The sequence below is a fragment of the Panthera uncia genome, chromosome C2 (genome assembly GCF_023721935.1).
Source record: "Panthera uncia isolate 11264 chromosome C2, Puncia_PCG_1.0, whole genome shotgun sequence".
Lineage (NCBI taxonomy): Eukaryota > Metazoa > Chordata > Mammalia > Carnivora > Felidae > Panthera > Panthera uncia.
Window position 1 is genome coordinate 110,432,780 of NC_064810.1, and position 17,467 is coordinate 110,450,246.

At 39.5% G+C, this 17,467-nt stretch overlaps 1 protein-coding gene and 1 long non-coding RNA gene across 2 annotated transcripts in view; one reads left to right on the forward strand and one right to left on the reverse strand.

Annotated features, from left to right (window-relative positions):
- The window catches only part of IGSF10 (immunoglobulin superfamily member 10), a 71,975-nt gene that overhangs the window by 51,946 nt on the left and 2,562 nt on the right, over positions 1-17,467 (forward strand). Inside the window, exons 4-5 of the mRNA XM_049629689.1 lie at positions 9,126-13,478; positions 13,973-14,873. Coding sequence (XP_049485646.1) covers positions 9,126-13,478; positions 13,973-14,873 — 5,254 coding nt within the window. The remainder of the gene's footprint in view (positions 1-9,125; positions 13,479-13,972; positions 14,874-17,467) is intronic.
- On the reverse strand, positions 1,573-17,174 carry LOC125921931 (uncharacterized). Its single transcript, XR_007457536.1, has 4 exons — positions 17,085-17,174; positions 14,885-14,915; positions 14,074-14,151; positions 1,573-1,987 (listed from the first exon to the last, which is right to left on the reverse strand). It is a non-coding gene; the product is annotated as an uncharacterized LOC125921931 (long non-coding RNA).

Below are 17,467 nucleotides of genomic sequence, written 5' to 3' on the forward strand. Positions count from 1 at the left end.
GAGTGAAATCATAGGATATTGGTCTTTCACTGACTTATTTCACCAAGCATAATACATTCTAGTTCCATCCACATTGTTGCAAATGGCAAGATTTCATTCTTTTTGATGGCCAAGTAATAAACCATCATGTATATATACATACATATACATACATACGTACCGCATCATCTTTATCCATTCATCAGTCAATGGACATTTGGTCTCTCTTCATAATTTGGCTATTGTTGATAGCACTGCTATAAATAATTGGGTGCATGTGCCCCCTCAAATCATTTTTGTATCCTTTGGATAAACACCTAGTCATGCAATTGCTGGGTCATAGGGTAGTTAGTTCTATTTTTAATTTTTTGAGGAACCTCCACACTGTTTTCCAGAGTGGCTGCACTGGTTTGGGTGTTGAGGTTGCTAAGTTCTTAATAAATTTTGGATACTAACCCTTTATCAGAGATGTCCTTTGCAAATGTCTTCTCCCATTCTGTACGTTGTCTTTTCATTTTGTTGTTTCCTTCGCTGTGCAGAAGCTTTTTATTTTGATGAGGTCCCGGTAGTTCATTTTTGCTTTTGTCTCCCTTGCCTCTGGAGACATGTCTGGCCAAAAGTTGCTATGGCCGAGGTCAAAGAGGTGCTGCCTGTATTCTCCTCTAGGATTTTGATGGTTTCCTGTATTACATCTATTTTGTCTTTCAACCATTTTGTTATTGTGTGTGGTGTAAGAAAGTGGTCCTGTTTCATTCTGCATGTCTGTTCTGAAACCATTACTACACTCTATGTAATAGAGTGTCAGAAACCTATAGTCCACAAACCCAAAATCTTTCCTTTCTGGCCCTTGACATAAAAAAGTGTGCTGATCTTGGCCTCTAGAACAAAGCCTCAGCTCCTTACCCAGTAACTCCTAGCCTAAGCCTCAACATCATTTCCTTCCTTTCCAACCCTCAGCCCCTCTCCCATCCCAGACATAATCTACACTGTGTTAGTACCTCTTCCCTGCTGCATTCCTGCCTGGAGCACTTCCCTTCCTTTTCTGCCTGGTGGGCTCCTAGCTAACCTTCAAACTCTGCTTAGTACTCCATCCTTCTGGGAAGCGTGGTGCTACTCCACTCATCCCATCTGTATTCAAATATAGTTGACCATTGAAAATGTGGGGGTTAGGGGTATGGACCCCCAATACAGCTGAAAATCCATGTATAACTTTTGAATTTCCAAAAACTTCACTAATAGCCTTCTGTTGACCGAAAGCCTTACTAATAACACAAATGGTGAATTATCTCATTTTGTACATTTTATACTGTATCCTATAATAAAGCTAGAGAAAAGAAAAGGTTGCTGAACCAATCATAAGGAAAATATATTTACAGTATTGTAAATTTACTTCATGTGTTTGCAAGATAAATTATGTCAGTACCTATGTCATCTTACAGGATACAAAACACTGTAGATGTTATATACAGACATCAAAAATGAAAAGATGTCAAAAAGAAATTCATTTTTATTTTATATTAATGCACTGATAATGAAACAGCAATATGATTGTATTATGGTAGCCTACTAAAATTGATGCAATCACTTTACGGTAGCCTACCCTATACACAATGAATGAATCATTATAAAATTTTTATGGCATACAGTATTAGTCCTCATAATACAATATTGGAAACATTGTATCTTAAAAAAAAACACTTACCTACAATAACAGGTTGATAATGTCGTTTCTCCAATTACGAGAGAGACGCATGCTGTATGGCAAGGACTGTATGCCTATATTAGAAGATGCGGTCTACTTCCATGCATGTCTTGCACATGATGTTCTACATAATGAATACTGAGGCAGTAATGATAGAAAAACATCTCCTACAGTTCTCACTGTGTAGTTATTGGCTTTTCACACAAACACACATGCACAATACATTAAGTTCATTAACTTTACAGCATGATAATTACTGTTTATTATGTGGAAGTGGATCATCATTAGGTCTTCATCATCTTCACCCTGAATAAAGGACGAGGAGAAGACATTGGCCTTGCTGTGAAAGAAGTTGGAGGAGGTGAAAGAGGAGGCAGGAGGGCATGTACACTCAGTGTAGCTTTACAGTAATACATTGTAATTTGTCTGACTTGTTTTATTTTTATGTTTCTACACAGTACCAATCTTTCTTCCATCATTTACTTTAGTTTCAGTGTCCCCATCACAGAAAGGTCCATGTCATAAAGGAAGTCAAAACCAATCTTGAATAACAGGAACCATTCTGCCACATTGTCTAATGTCAGTTTGTTTTCTGGCATGGCTTTTTCTGTGTCTCCTTCCTCATCATTACATGCTGATTTGGAAGCATGAATCTCTAGCAAGTCCTATATTGTTAATTCCTCTGGTGTGGTACCTTTTAGCTCTTGGATTTGTCTAAGATCTGTATCTTGAAACGCTTCACCACCACCTCCTCAATCTGCTCCCCCAACCCCTGCCTTTTTTGCTGTATCTACAGTCTCTTTAATGATTTCCTTGATTGCTTCTGTGGTAAATCCTTTGAAATCATACGTATCATCTGGACATGGTTTTCTCCAAAAGGAAGTTACTGTTTCAGACTTAATGGCTTCCATGGCTTTTCCTGTAACAACAATAGCATCTTCACTGGTGTAATCCTTCTAGATTTTTATGATATCCTCTCAGGATTCTCTTCCATAGAATAATCCTTTCCATAGGATGTTGCATATAATGAGCCTTAGTGATTCTTATGACTCCCTAAATTAGAAATGTATCTGGGGCAAGGAAGCCACTTTTATGCCTTCGGTGTTGAACTCATAGGGTTGTGGGTAGGTAGGGGCATTGTCCAACATCAAAATAACTTTACAAAGCAGTTCCATACTGGCAAGGTACTTCCTGACTTCAGGAACACAAAATCAATGTAAACAATTTGGAAAAAAATATTCTCATCATCCAGGCCTTCTTGTACAATCAAAAGATTGGCAGGTGGTGTTTATCATTTCCCTTCAAGGCTGGGGGATTAGTAGCTTTACAAATAAGGGCAGTCCTGATCAAGAACCCAATCACATTTTCATAAAACAGTAAAGTTAGCCTATCTCTTCCTGCCTTAAGTCCTCTTCCTTACTAATAAATGTCCTTTGTGGCATTTTTTTTTTCCCTGCAGAATAGGGCACTTTTATCTACATTAAAAACCTCCTCAGGCAGATATCCTTTCTCCTCAGTAATTTTTGTGATGTTGTCCAGAAACTCATCTGCTCCCTCTTGGATGATAGAAACTGCTTCTCCTGCTTTCTTGATCTATTTTAACCCAAATCTCTTCCTGAAATTATCAAACCATCCTTTGCTGGCATTAGGTTCTTGAGATTTAGATCCTTCTCCTTCAGGTTTCATATAATGGCTTTGCTTTCTCATGAATCATAAATGAGTCTACACATATGCCTTTCTTTTTTTAAAAATTTTTTTTCAACGTTTTTTATTTATTTTTGGGACAGAGAGAGACAGAGCATGAACGGGGGAGGGGCAGAGAGAGAGGGAGACACAGAATCGGAAACAGGCTCCAGGCTCCGAGCCATCAGCCCAGAGCCCGACGCAGGGCTCAAACTCACAGACCGCGAGATCGTGACCTGGCCGAAGTCGGACGCCCAACCGACTGCGCCACCCAGGCGCCCCACATATGCCTTTCTTATAGCGGTCCTACACCCACATAAAAGCTGCATTTTCCACACAAGACAAAAAGGCATGGTGCAAAAAGTGCAAGGTTTTCATGCCTGCTGGTGTAGCTGCAGTGACAGCTTCAGGGATTTCCTTTTCTTTTCTTCTTCTTTTTCTTTCTTTTTTTTTTTTTTTTTTTTACAAAGCTCCTTATGCTGGATTTCTGTTAAAGTGGCAGGTAATCACAGCCGCAAACCTCATATCAAAGCAGTTAACTTGTTCTTGTAAAGTCATAACTTTTCTCTGCTTCTGGAGAGCACTTCCAGCATCCCAAGTGGCACCTTGTATGGGTCCATTGGTATTATTCAAGGATTATGGTATTGCAATGATGAAAAATAGATGAGAACCATGAGAAATCAGTTTTTACTGCAGTATGCAATTTACTGGAGAGATGAAATGCACCAGAGATGAATAGTATCACAAGATTCTTGTAACACTTGAGCTTACCTCAATAGCAATAGAAAGTGGCTACAGTTAATTTTATGCAGTTATGATTTAATACCGTACCTTTATGTTTGTTTACATTTCTCTCAACTGTGAACGGTGCCATATATGGTCTTTAAGTGTGTTCATAAGTTCTGATACATTTTAACTTTTTATAATAGATTTGTGCATATTTTGTGCACTCATGTCATACCTAAAAAAAAAAAAAATGTTTTCAACATTTCTAGGCTATGTGGTTTATCTGTAAGGTTTCTCAAATGGTCACAAATCTCCAAAAATTTTTCCAGTTTATGTATTGAAAAAATTCACATATAAGTGGACCCAGGCATTTCAAGGGCCAACTGTGATCATTTCACCACTTGGTCCACAATTCTATTCCTGAATGGAAAACATTATATTGATTAGTATTAAATGTCTTTTACCTTTCCTATGTCTGATTTATTTATCCCTTGCCCCTAGAAAGTGCCTACAACATAGTAGGTACTCAATTTTTGTTAAACTAAGCTTCGATTAATTAACTATTTTAAAGGTGAATACAAACGAGTCCACCACCTACCTATGATCTTAATATATCCCCAAATTGTACACACACACACACACACACAGACATATATGATTAGCCAAACCCATTAGCGCTAACATCTTTCAGTCATGTCTAAATAAAGTGTTCTCCTTTTAACTGAGATGCCTTAATGATAACTCTGTAAGATTTATGAATTAGTCACATCAGCTTTTGCTTTGACATTTTTTGATCTATTCTGAGAGATTCTTGGACATAGGTTCTCATGTCTTCAGTTGCTTTACTTAGCATGTGATAGATCCTCCTTTTACACATATCTCAGTAGTCCAGTGTAACGCAGCTTTATCTATTTGTGGGTATCTTCCCTTCTTAGGTTCCACAAAGCTCTTCATGTTGCTTCTTTATAAAATAAGGGTTTGTGGCTATTTCTTTGATAAACATTTGTTTTACAAAGATCAAATTTTTGTCCAGCTTCTCTGTTTTCAGGCCTAATAACATCTTGTTTTAGTGCTAAAGCATAGTGTAGTATTTTTAAGTTGTGGTTTTCTTTTTTATTATTTTTATTTTAGAGAAAATGTGAGCAAGCATGAGCGGGGGGGGGGGGGGGGGGAGGGAAGGAGACAGAAAATCTTAAAATCCCACAACCCTGGGATCATGACCTCAGCTGAAATCAAGAGTTGGATGCTCAGCCAACTGAGCCACCCAGGTGATTCAAAAGCATAGTATAATCTTAATACAAACATTTTAAGTGACACTATATGTAGTACCAACAGTGCTTGTAACTCAGTTAAAGAGAAAACAATATAAGTAGCTAAGACACTGGTCAGTGGGTGGTAGTGGTTCCCATATCAAGACTGCCAGCAGGTCAGTTACTACTGTAAAACACCTTTAATTTTAAGACACATTTCAATTTACAAGTTAAAATGTGGAAGAAATATGACCTTAGAATTAGGCCAGCCTGCCTACCTTCATCCTTCCCTCCAATCTTTTCTGAGCATCCACTGGTTAAGGCTGGGGGCATACAGATAAACAAGTATGGAGCTTACAGTCTTGTGGGAAGGCAGAAAACTAGACAAGTTCATTCCAATAGTGGGCAGATGAGGAGTAGGATATAAGTGGAAGGTACAAGAACAGCATAAAGCAGGAAGCCCACCCAAAAGTGGTTCTGTGGCTGGGTCGTGAAGGACATGTTAGACATTGATGCAAGAGGGAATGTCAGACAGAAAGTGATGGGAAGTGGAAGGACCAGCATTTGCCAGAGCCTAGTAAGGCATGTCAGGGTTGAGGAATGAAAAGCATTTCTGTGTCACTGAAACTTATTGCGATTGAGGGAACCAAGTGACAGGATAAGATCTACATCTGAAGTAAAATACCTGATGCCCAGGGCCTGCTAACTCTGGCCCAGGTGCTAGCAATAATAAGCTTCCAAGATGTGAGCATAATTCTGTGATCAGGTTTAATTAAACCAGAAGTCTGCTGTGTTTTTTGCTACAGTGGGGTTTGAGCCCAGGGTACTGGTAAGTAGATTAAGGGTCATAGCTGGTTGGTAAGTAGGTGACTGAGAAGAGCCTCTTATGAGTGCTCAAAGGTTGTCAGGCTTGCCAGCTACTTCCTCTGCATCGGTTTAGATTGTACAATTCACTGAAGTCGCTGAGCCAAATGTATGTAGCATCACCTGTCATGCTGGAGTACAAACTGAAGGGTTTGGAGTCCATGTTGTCACAAATGGCACAATCTCATCCTTTTTTGGTGGCTAATATTCCATTGTATACACATCCCACATCTTCCTTACCCATTCCTGTATTGATAGACACTTAGGTTACTTCCAAATCTTGGCTATTGTAAATAATGCTGCAATAAGCATAGGTGCGTATGGAGTTTTTTGAATTAGTATTTTTTTATTCTTTGGGTAAACACCCAGTAGTGGAATTGTTGGGTCACATGGCAATTCTATTTTTAATTTTTTGAGGAACATCCCTACTGTTTTCCACAGTGGCCGCACCAGTTTGCATTCCCACCAACAGCACATGAGTGTTCCTTTTCTCCACATATTCACCAACACTTGTTGGCAGGTGTCATTTGTTCATCTTTCTCAAGATTGCTTTGGCTGTTTGGGGTCTTTGTGGTGCCCTACAATTGTAGTAGTAGAAGTTCTAATTTTGTGAAAAATATGGGTATTTTGTTAGGGATTATATTGAATCTGTAGATGGCTTTGGTTAGTACAGACATTTTAATATTAATTGTTCCAATCCATGAGCATGAAATATCTTTATATTTTTTTATGTTGCCTTCAGTTTCTTTCATCAATGTTTTATAGTTTTCAGAGTACAGGTCTTTCACCTGCTTGGTTAAGTTTATTCCTAGGTATTTTATTATCTAGGGGGCAATTGCAAGTGAGATTGTTTTCTTAATTTGTATTTCTGCTACTTCGTTATTAGTATATAGAAATGGAATTGATTTCTGTATGTTAGATTTGTATCCTGTGACTGCACTAAATTCATTGATCAGTTTTCATAGTTTTTTGGTGTACTAAGATATCTGACATAGAGTGTCATCTGCAAACAGTGACACTTTTGGTTCTTCCACATCAATCTGGATGCCTTTTATTTCTTTATCTTGTCTGACTGCTGCAAGTAGGAGTTCCAAAGAGGACTGTGTTGAATAAAAGCAGTGAGAGTAGACATCCTTGTCTTGTCCCTGATCTTAGAGGAAAAGCGGTCATTAAGGATGATGTTAGCTGTGGATTTGTCATATTTGGCATTTATTCTGTTGAGGTAGGTTTCCTTTACACCCACTTTGTTGATAGTTTTTATCATGAACAGATAATTCTGTCAAATGTTTTCTATTTATTTATTGAGATGATATGATTTTAATCTTTGTTTTGCTGATGTAGTTTATCACATTGGTTGATTTGTGACTATTGAATCATCCTTGTGTCCCCAGAATAAATCCCATTTGATCACGGCGAATGGTTCTTTTAGTTGTTGTTTTTTAATTTTATATAAATCCAAGTTAGTTAACATATAGTGTAATAATGGTTTCGGGAGTAGAATTTAGTCATTCAGCACTTAGATATAACACCCAGTGCTCATCCCAACAAGTGCCCTTTTTAATGCCCATCAGCCATTGAGCACATCCCTCCATTCAAATCCCCTCCAGCAACCCTCAGTTTTTTCCGTGTATTTAAGAGTCTCTTATGGTTTGCCTCCCTCTCTGTTTTTATCTTATTTTTCCTTCCCTTCTTCTATGTTCATCTGTTGTGTTTATTAAATTCCACATGAGTGAAATCATATGGTATTTGTCTTTCTCTGACCAACTTATTTCACTTAGCATAATACATTCTAGTTCCATCCACATTGTTGCAAATGGCAAGATTTCATTCTTTTTGATGGCCAAGTAATCTTTTTGATGGCCAATTCCATCACACACACACACACACACACCACGTCTTCTTTATCCTTCATCAGTCAATGGACATTTGGGCTCTTTCCATAATTTGGCTACTGTTGATAGTGCTACTATAAACATTGGGGTGCATGTTCCCCCTCGAATCAGCATTTTTGTATCCTTTGTATAAGTACCTAGTACTGTAATTGCTGGGTCATAGGGTAGTTCTATTTTTAATTTTTTGAGGAAACTCCACACTTTTTTCCAGAGTAGCTGTACCAGTGTGCATTTCCACCAGCAGTGCAAAGAGGATTCCTCTTTCTCCACATCCTTGCTAACATCTGGTGTTTCCTGATTTAATTTTAGCCATTCTGACAGGTGTGAGCTGGTACCTCATTGTGGTTTTGATTTGTTTTAATGTAGTGCTATATGCAGTTTGCTAATATTTTGTTGAAGATTTTTACATGTATATTCATCAAGGATGTTAGCCTGTAACTTTCTTGTTTTGTGCTGTCTGGTTTTGGGATCAGGGTAATGCTTGCCTCCTAGAATGTGTTTGCAAGCTTTCCTTCCTCATCTATATTTTGGAATAGTTTGAGAGGAACAGGTACTAACTCCTCTTTAAATGTTTAGTAAAACATTAGATAAACAGGTTATCTTTTAAAGGACAGTGACGTTCTTGACTCTTAAAACATTATGATGAGCAAATAGAACTGAACTCCTGTTAGTAAAAAGTGAGAAACATAAGCATATTATTTTGCTTCCCTAGATAAGGAAATTATTCTTTTAGGTAGTATTGTCTGAGTACCAAATATATATCAGGAACTCTCTAAGCATGGTAAATAAAGCAATCAGCAAGACAGACAAAAATCCTTATGACTATGGATATAATATTGTGCAAAGGTATATAGACAATATCTTTTTTTAGAAATCAACCCAAAGACAAAAAAGTAGGAAGCTTTCTATTAAACACTAAAACTTCCAAATTGTTCTTTCAAATTTTAGCAAAAGCTTTTTTTTAAATGTTCAAATGTTAATTCATAAATAGGCCACAGCTGGCAATAACTCAATTGTCATTTCTCCTAGATATAATAAAATGCAAAAAAGACAGAAGTCCCTCCAGTCCTCAGCAGTGTCCACTTTGCATGAACCCCAGGACCTCTAGGGGCAAGCCCTTAGCTATGGTCCCAGCTGCAGCTTTCCTGTGTGCCAAGCCAACCATCGACCCATCCCTGAAATTAAAGAACCTGAGTATTCTGGAAGACAGCAATCCTGTGTCCATCTCTCCCCAAGATTTCATGGCACCCTTTGGCTCCCTCACTTTGAATATGACAGACCAGTTTGGAAATGAAGCTAACATGGTCTGCAGTATCCAAAAGCCCTCAAAGACATCATCTGTTGTATTCGCTGAAGAAAATGACTATATCATGCTAAATACATCGTTTTCAACATTTCTGGTGTGTCACGTAGATTACAATCACATTCAGCCAGTATGGCAAGTTCTGGCTTTGTACAGTGATTCTCCTCTGATTCTAAAAAGGAGCCACTGGCTCACTGAAACACCACAATGCTGCTACAAATATAAACAGGTGGCTCCTAAACCTGAAGACATCTTTACTGACATAGAGGCTGGTCTCAAAGCAGATCCCTCTTGGTTAATGCAAGACCAAATTTCCTTGCAGCTAAATAGAACTGCCACCACACTCAGTACCTTGCACATCCAGTACTCCAGTGATGTTCAAGTCACTTTACCAAAGGCAGAAATAAGGCCAGTGAAACACAAATGGACCATGATTTCCAGAGATAACAATACTAAGCTGGAACACACCATTTTGGTTGGTGGGACCATTGGCCTAGACTGCCAAGGCCAAGGGGACCCCACCCCACATTTGGAGTGGCTTTTGGCTGATGGGAGTAAAGTGAGAGCCCCTTATGTTAGTGAGGATGGACGAATCCTAATAGACAAAAGTGGAAAACTAGAACTCCAGATGGCCGATAGTTTTGATACAGGCATATACCACTGCATAAGCACCAATTATGATGATGCAGATATTCTCACATATAGAATTACGGTGGTGGAGCCCTACACAGAGACCTATCATGAAAATGGGGCTCATTATACAGTTTTCATTGGTGAAACACTTGACCTTCCATGCCATTCTTCTGGTATTCCAGATGCCTCTGTTAGCTGGGTTCTTCCAGGAAACACTATGCTCTATCAGTCCTCAGGAGACAAGCAAATTCTTAACAATGGCACACTAAGAATATTACAGGTCACCCAAAAAAACCAGGGTCATTATTGTTGTGTAGCAGCCAACCCATCAGGGGTCGACTTTTTGATTAACCAAGTTTCAGTCAAAACAAAAGGGCAAAGGCCAGTGGAGCATAATGTAGAAACAGATGGATCTGGATTTGATGAGCCGAATCCCATTGCTCATCTTAAGGACCCACCAGCTGCGCAACTCCCTACATCTGCCCCAATGGGAGCTGAGGCTGGAAAAGAAGTCTTCAGCACAGGTAAAAATCACAACTATCGTGGGTTAATACACCGTCGGCGAGGAGATTCACTAAATCGACATTTTAGAGACTATAGGAGGCCCTTCTCTCCCTCTTCTCGGAGAATTGACCCACAACACTGGGCAGCACTTTTGGAGAAAGCTAAAAAGAATACTATGCAAGAGAAGCAAGAAAATACAACGGCAAGGCCACCTCCAGTGGTCACCCAATTCCTGAAAATACCTGGTGAAGAAGTAGACTCTTCAGGCATGCTCCCTCCAGATGAGGAATCTATGGTCCTGGCAACTAAGGCTCCTAGTGTTCTGGCAAGGACATTGACTGCCGATTCCAGAAAAATACATGATAGTATTGTGACAAGTCTAACTGCCAGCACTGAAGTCTCTCCAATTGTGGGCCCACAGATACTACCACCTGACAAACCAATAGATTTCAAACTATTTCCTACTACTAAAACTACAGCCATGTCAAAGAATATAAACCCAACCATATCAAGCAAAATACAAAGCACAACCAACAAAAATTTATCCACGATCTTTCCTCTACCACCTGAAGCAACACAATTTCAGGAAGCTGACAACATTGGGAAGAAAAAAGAGTATTTACAAAGTGTGCTCCCAAAAGCAGCAGGGGCTGGGACCAAAGATGTCAATATCAAAATGCTGAGTGGTACTAACAGCAAAGCTGATATATTCTTAGGGTCTGTAAATGCCACGAATAGTCATCAGACATCTGTAACAGGAGTCAGTGAACCTAGGAACAATCACTTCTATCCACATATTACTCAAAAGCTTAGCACCTCAAAGCTACCTTCGGGCACATACACTGCTACTCATTCTCAGTTACAGATTCCAAGAAATATTACAACTAACATCCCACCAACATCCAGGCGCTTTGGAAGACGGAGGAAAATTTGGGGTAGGGGTCGAATTATCAGCCCGTATAGAACTCCAATTCTTCGAAAGCATAGATATGGCTTTGTGAGACCTACACTCAGAGGTGCTTCTGAAGAAAGCACCGCTGCATTTTCAGCCACAGAGCTTGATGTGCTGTGCCCATCCTGTTCTCCCAGAGAAAGGCTCACCACTACTGCAGCAGCACTGTCCTTTGCAAGTTCTTCCCCCCTCCTGCTCACCAAAGCTGAAACTGCCCAAGTCACAGCAGAAGAGTCTACAACTCTAATCCACAATCCATCTTTTGAGAACAAGCCAAATGTAGATATTGAGAGAACAACACCCACAATAAAATATTTCAGGGCTGAAAGTATCCGAGTGACTCCAACTGGGCCAGTTATGACTCCTGCCCCGAAATCCTTATCTTTGGAAAAAACTCATATAACAAATAATGGTTACCCAAGTGTGTCTAATAACATTGAAGTTAAAAGAGATTCAATGATTATTTCACCACTCCCAGATCCCACCACCAAGTCATCTATGTCTACTACTACAGCCATTACAAGATTTTTAAGAAGGAAAATTCCCTGGCATCAGATCTTTGTAAATAACCATGTCCAAAAAGAGAGGTTAAAGAATCAGCATCAATTTAGTTCACCAAAAAGCACAGCCACAGTGTTTCCTAAAACATCTCCTGCTTTACCCACAGATAAAGTTTTTCCTTTCCGTTTCACAGAACTCTCAGCAAATGTGATGCAAATTCCATCTATAACATCAGCTACAACTCACCAAAATACCACCAAAACACACAGTCCTTTAAGTCTTCCAACAATGAAGAAGCTTCCCTTTCCATCAGTTTATCCTATACCTCCTGATGTCTCAAGCAAAGAATCAAGTACCAATTTCATATCAATGCAGACAGCCAGGCTAACAATTTCTCCTACTGACCCTGCATCAGTCATTATCAGTAAAACCCAAATAGCCAGACCCAGGACACAAAAAGTGCAAAGAGAAAAGGAGCCTCAGAACAACAGGAAGGAAACACTCTACGCTCTCAGTCAGAGCTCTGGTCTCAATGCATCTACTACTATGATACCTCCTGATCTAACTGCAGCTGAAACTTCAACCAAGCCCAGTGTCTTTGCTTTCACTCATTCTCCATTGGAAAACACAAAAGAAATTTCAAGCACAATTGGTCTTTATCCAAGAACACTTACTCTGACAGATATAATTGAAGAACTGTCCCAAGAGAGTACTCAGACTTTGAAGAGCAGAATTGTTTCTGAAATCACTTTGCCCAGCAAACCATACCAGAACGCAACTAGGAACACAATCCTTAGACACTCAACCGTGCCACAATTCCTGAGTAGCAGTGCTGTTCCAGTGCCAATTCCCACCTCCCATCCCTTGAATAATCAAAGTACAGTCACAGACAACATGGCAACTCCCGTTTTTAGGATGATGACAAATACAATGGTCAAGCCACTTGAACACTCTAGGCATAATGATAATCCACAGCAATTAGCAACAGAGGTTGCAGCATCTCCCGAAGCTCACCTAAATGCCAAGGTCACGATTGGAACCACCCACTTTATCTACTCCAATCTATTTCATTCTACTTCCAAGCCAGCACTAGTAACAGTTAAATCACAAAATTCTAAACTGACTTCCTTTCCCTGGTCAGAAAACCATTTCTGGCACAAGTCAGACCCAGAAATTGCTGAAAAAGGCAAAAAGCCAGTAGTGGATATTATGCCCACTCCAGGCTTGCCAGAGGATACCACTCATGCATCAAATTGGGATATTCAGAAGACTGCAAAGAAAAATGGCTTTGATAAGACACCAGTTCAAAAAACAGCAACTTCTGAACTCCTTCCCTTTGATTCTTTGTTTAGGAATACATTTGAAAGACCCAGAATAGTTGGAGGAAAGGCAGCAAGTTTTACTGTTCCAGCTAACTCAGATGCTTTTCTCCCTTGTGAGGCTGTTGGAAATCCCCTGCCTACCATCCACTGGACCAGAGTGCCATCAGGTATTTGGAACTGTTTGTTTACACTTTGTCTTCTTTAGTCATGGAACAAGGAAAAGACTGTGTTATGTTTCAGGGTTACACATACAAAGAACACCAGTTTCAAATCTCTCCAACATACAGAAATGATTAATATCCTCATTTGACATTTGCTGCATAAAGTTTTTTGCTCATTAGAAGGTTAATATGTTTTAACATGTTAATTAAGAAAAGCTTGAAATGTTTTGAAGGCAGATACAAAGAAATGTGATGTGAAAGAGAGCCTTCTCTTTTTCATTGTGTTGAACCATGTGACTTTTAAAATTATGGAAATAAACTTCCAGGAACAATTTTATCAATCTTAACACTAAGTGGCCTAATTTTAATTTTAAATATATTTGTTCTCATTAGCCTAACAGCCCCTCCCAAAGCTTTCCTCTTGAGACTTCCCCTTGAAGAATTTGATTTCTATTTAAACTTTGACGACCTATGACTATAAATTTCTTTTTTCTTATCAGGATTTGATATGGCTAAAGGGAAACAGAATAGCAGATTCCAGGTGCTACCTAATGGCACCCTGTCCATACAGAGTGTGGACATTCAGGACCGTGGACAGTACCTGTGCTCAGCATCCAATCCGCTTGGCACTGATCGCCTCCATGTCACCTTGTCCGTGGTTTCCTATCCCCCCAGGATCCTGGATAGACGTACCAAAGAGATCACAGTTCATTCCGGAAACAGCGTGGAACTGAAGTGCAGAGCTGAAGGTAGACCAAGTCCTACAATCTCCTGGATTCTCGCAAACCAAACAGTGGTCTCAGAATCATCTAAGGGGAACAGGCAGGCCCTGGTGACATCTGATGGAACGTTGGTCATCCACAATCTCAGCATTTATGACCGGGGCTTTTACAAGTGCATGGCCAGCAATTCAGCTGGCCAGGATTCACTGCTGGTCAAAATACAAGTCATTGCAGCCCCACCTGTTATTCTGGAGCAAAAGAGGCAAATCATTGTAGGGACTTGGGGTGAAAGTTTGAAATTGCCCTGTACTGTCAAAGGGACTCCTCAGCCCAGTGTTCACTGGGTCCTCTCTGATGGCACTGAAGTGAAACCACTGCAGTTTATAAGTTCCAAGTTGTTACTATTTTCAAATGGGACTCTGTATATAAGAAATGTAGCCTCTTCAGACAGGGGCACTTATGAATGCATCGCTACCAGCACCACTGGCTCTGAGAGAAGAGTGGTAATTCTTACAGTGGAAGAGCGAGAAACCATGCCCAGGATAGAATTTGCATCCCAGAAGTGGACTGAGGTGAATTTTGGGGACAAATTACTACTGAACTGCTCAGCCATTGGGGAGCCCAAACCCAGAATAATCTGGAGGCTACCATCCAAAGCTGTTGTCGACCAGTGGCACAGGTAAACCATACCTTTGTGTTGAGATGATCTTCTGTACAGTTTCTGAAATGGAAAAAGCAATACGGTGAAGCCAGCAGCAGATTTAGAGAGCTCATAGACTGGACATACAAGTAACTCTTTCAGAAGAGAGCTAATCCTTTTGAGGTTAATATAAAATAATATATAAAAATCAAGCTTCTTACATGTTTAAGTCTAAGGGCCAGCTAGCTATTCAATTCTTACTGAATTCACATAGTTAAAAGCAGATTAACAATCTCATTTGCTTTCATACTTGGGACAGCTTTAAGATGGTAACTATGTAAAAGTATTTGTAATTTCTCTATCCAAAAAGAGGGAGGGGGGAATTTTGTAATGCAATCAACTTTCTGTGTAATCTTGAATACAGTTTCCACCACTCGTGCAGAAAGCACAATGCAAGAAGGTATTACATTCCTGATGGGAATAACAGCTAAAGTTCAAAATTTAGGTTATTAAGGAAAAGATCTAAAACACTTATTGGATGTTAAGTCAATTTTGGAAAAATGGAAATCTTATCCAGGGGCACTAAAAGATTTAAGGAAAGTCTTAAAAAATTAACTGAAAGTTAGTCTGGAGAGTGTTCTAAAAACACATTAGTAGTACCTCAAAATAAATCTTGACCAGGTATCTACCTCCTTCAGAGGTAAACAGCAAGGAAATTAAGTACGTTATTTATATTTGGTTTTGGGGGAGTATTTATGGAACACAGATTGTTCATATTGTGGCAGAGGCAACTGAGTGTATAAAGATCACAGATGCTACCATGGGCCCACTAGAGGTACTGGCATTTTTTTCTTTTATAATGAAATTCAACTTGTTTGCTAACTAAACACCTCAATTATTATTTTGCAACTAATCTCAAAAAGGCAAGGATACTCTTTACTTAGATGCTTTAGATATGTCAACTGAAACAAAAGGGGCAATTTATTGCAAAAAGAAAAATGAAGTCCTTACTGTTTCCACTTCTTAGTTTTAGAAGGTTAAACTTTAGAGTCTAAAAAGGAGAAAACTTTCATCATAGCTGTGCTTATCTGCGACTCCTTCATCATGACCAAAAAAAGCAAAACGCTTTCACTTTCTTAAAGCCTACTTTTCACCTGAACCAAAAAGCCTCTTCTGGGTTTTCAAAAACAGTTTTGATTCAGAGCACTACCAGTCTGTCTCCAGTACTTTCAACATATATGACTTGTTTCAGCACAGAATGGTTTCCTCTTCTTCAGAACCTCCCTCCTCATGACCTAAGAGCTTGTTACAAGGCTGAGCATCTGGTCTCACCCCAGACCTGCTGAATCAGAATCTGCACTTTAAAAAGATACCCAGATGCATCACATGCTCAATAAAGGCTGAGAAGCATTGCTTTAGAAACAATACAGACACTTGCTTGTACATTATTAATCTTCATAAAGAATTCTATTTCTTTTACACGGGGACCACTTCTACTTTCAAAAGTCAATTTTGTCTCTTAAAAAAACCAGTTTACCAAAAGAAACCGCTATCGTCTCTTCTTCTATATTACAACTTGCAGCTGCATCCAGATTTGGGGGCAGGACAAGGTCACTCTAAAAATCAATGGTTCTCAAAGGACGCGGTCCCCCTGCCAGTAGCATTAGCATTGCCTAAGAACGTGGCAAATCAGAAACTGAGTCTGTGTTTTAACAAGCAATCTGTGTTCTTAAAAGCCTTCCAGGTGATTTTAGTGCCTGCTAAAATTTGAGACTGGTTCTCAAACTGTGTTACTTAGGAGCTACAGTCACCTGGGACTTTTGTTACTCACTGGGTTCCCAGATCCCTGGCCAAATCTAGTGAATCAGAATCTCTGAAAAGTGAAGCCAGGAAATGCAGGTGATGAGAGAACTGTTTTTCAGAGCCAAGATTGAGAGCACTGTTCTTGGACTTGGCTGCATGAGAATCATTGGAAAACTAAGAATCCTGATGCCTAGGTCACACTCCACACCAATTTAGTCAAATTCAGGGAGGTGGGACCCATTTTATACTCCATAAATGATTTTCATATTCACCCAAGTTTAAGAATCAGTGCTTTTATAAAGTATTAGATAAGAATACCAGGTGGTGAAAAAGATAGGAATTTGAGAACTAGCCCTATAACCCCGAGGCAAGTTACTAAGGCTCTCTAATATCAGTACTTTCAGCTGTATAGTGGGGAACTACTTAAAGATTTAAAAATAACAGTACCTTTTGTAACGTACCACGACACTATCCATACTTGTTTGCTGGAGAATGAAAAGTGACTTGGGCTGTTTGACTTGGGTAGCAGCTGTGCTGTGAAAGATTGTCCAAGCTTTCTTCTTGTTTCATTTGCCTGCTTGGCACATTGCCAAAAAAACAAAAGTAGAAGAAAAACATGTATAGATGTTCTCTGATGGATGATCTCGATCCCATTTTTAGTGCCAATTCATTTTCCACCGGCCTTTCTGAAAAGCTAGATTTGGTTTTATCAGGAAACATGTGCCACCTGGTGGTTCACTGTGGTAATGGCAGGCTGTGATAACTTCAGGGAGAAAAATAGCGTGTAACGGTTGGACAAAACGCAGAGACCACTTTTCCGCTGCTGCAAA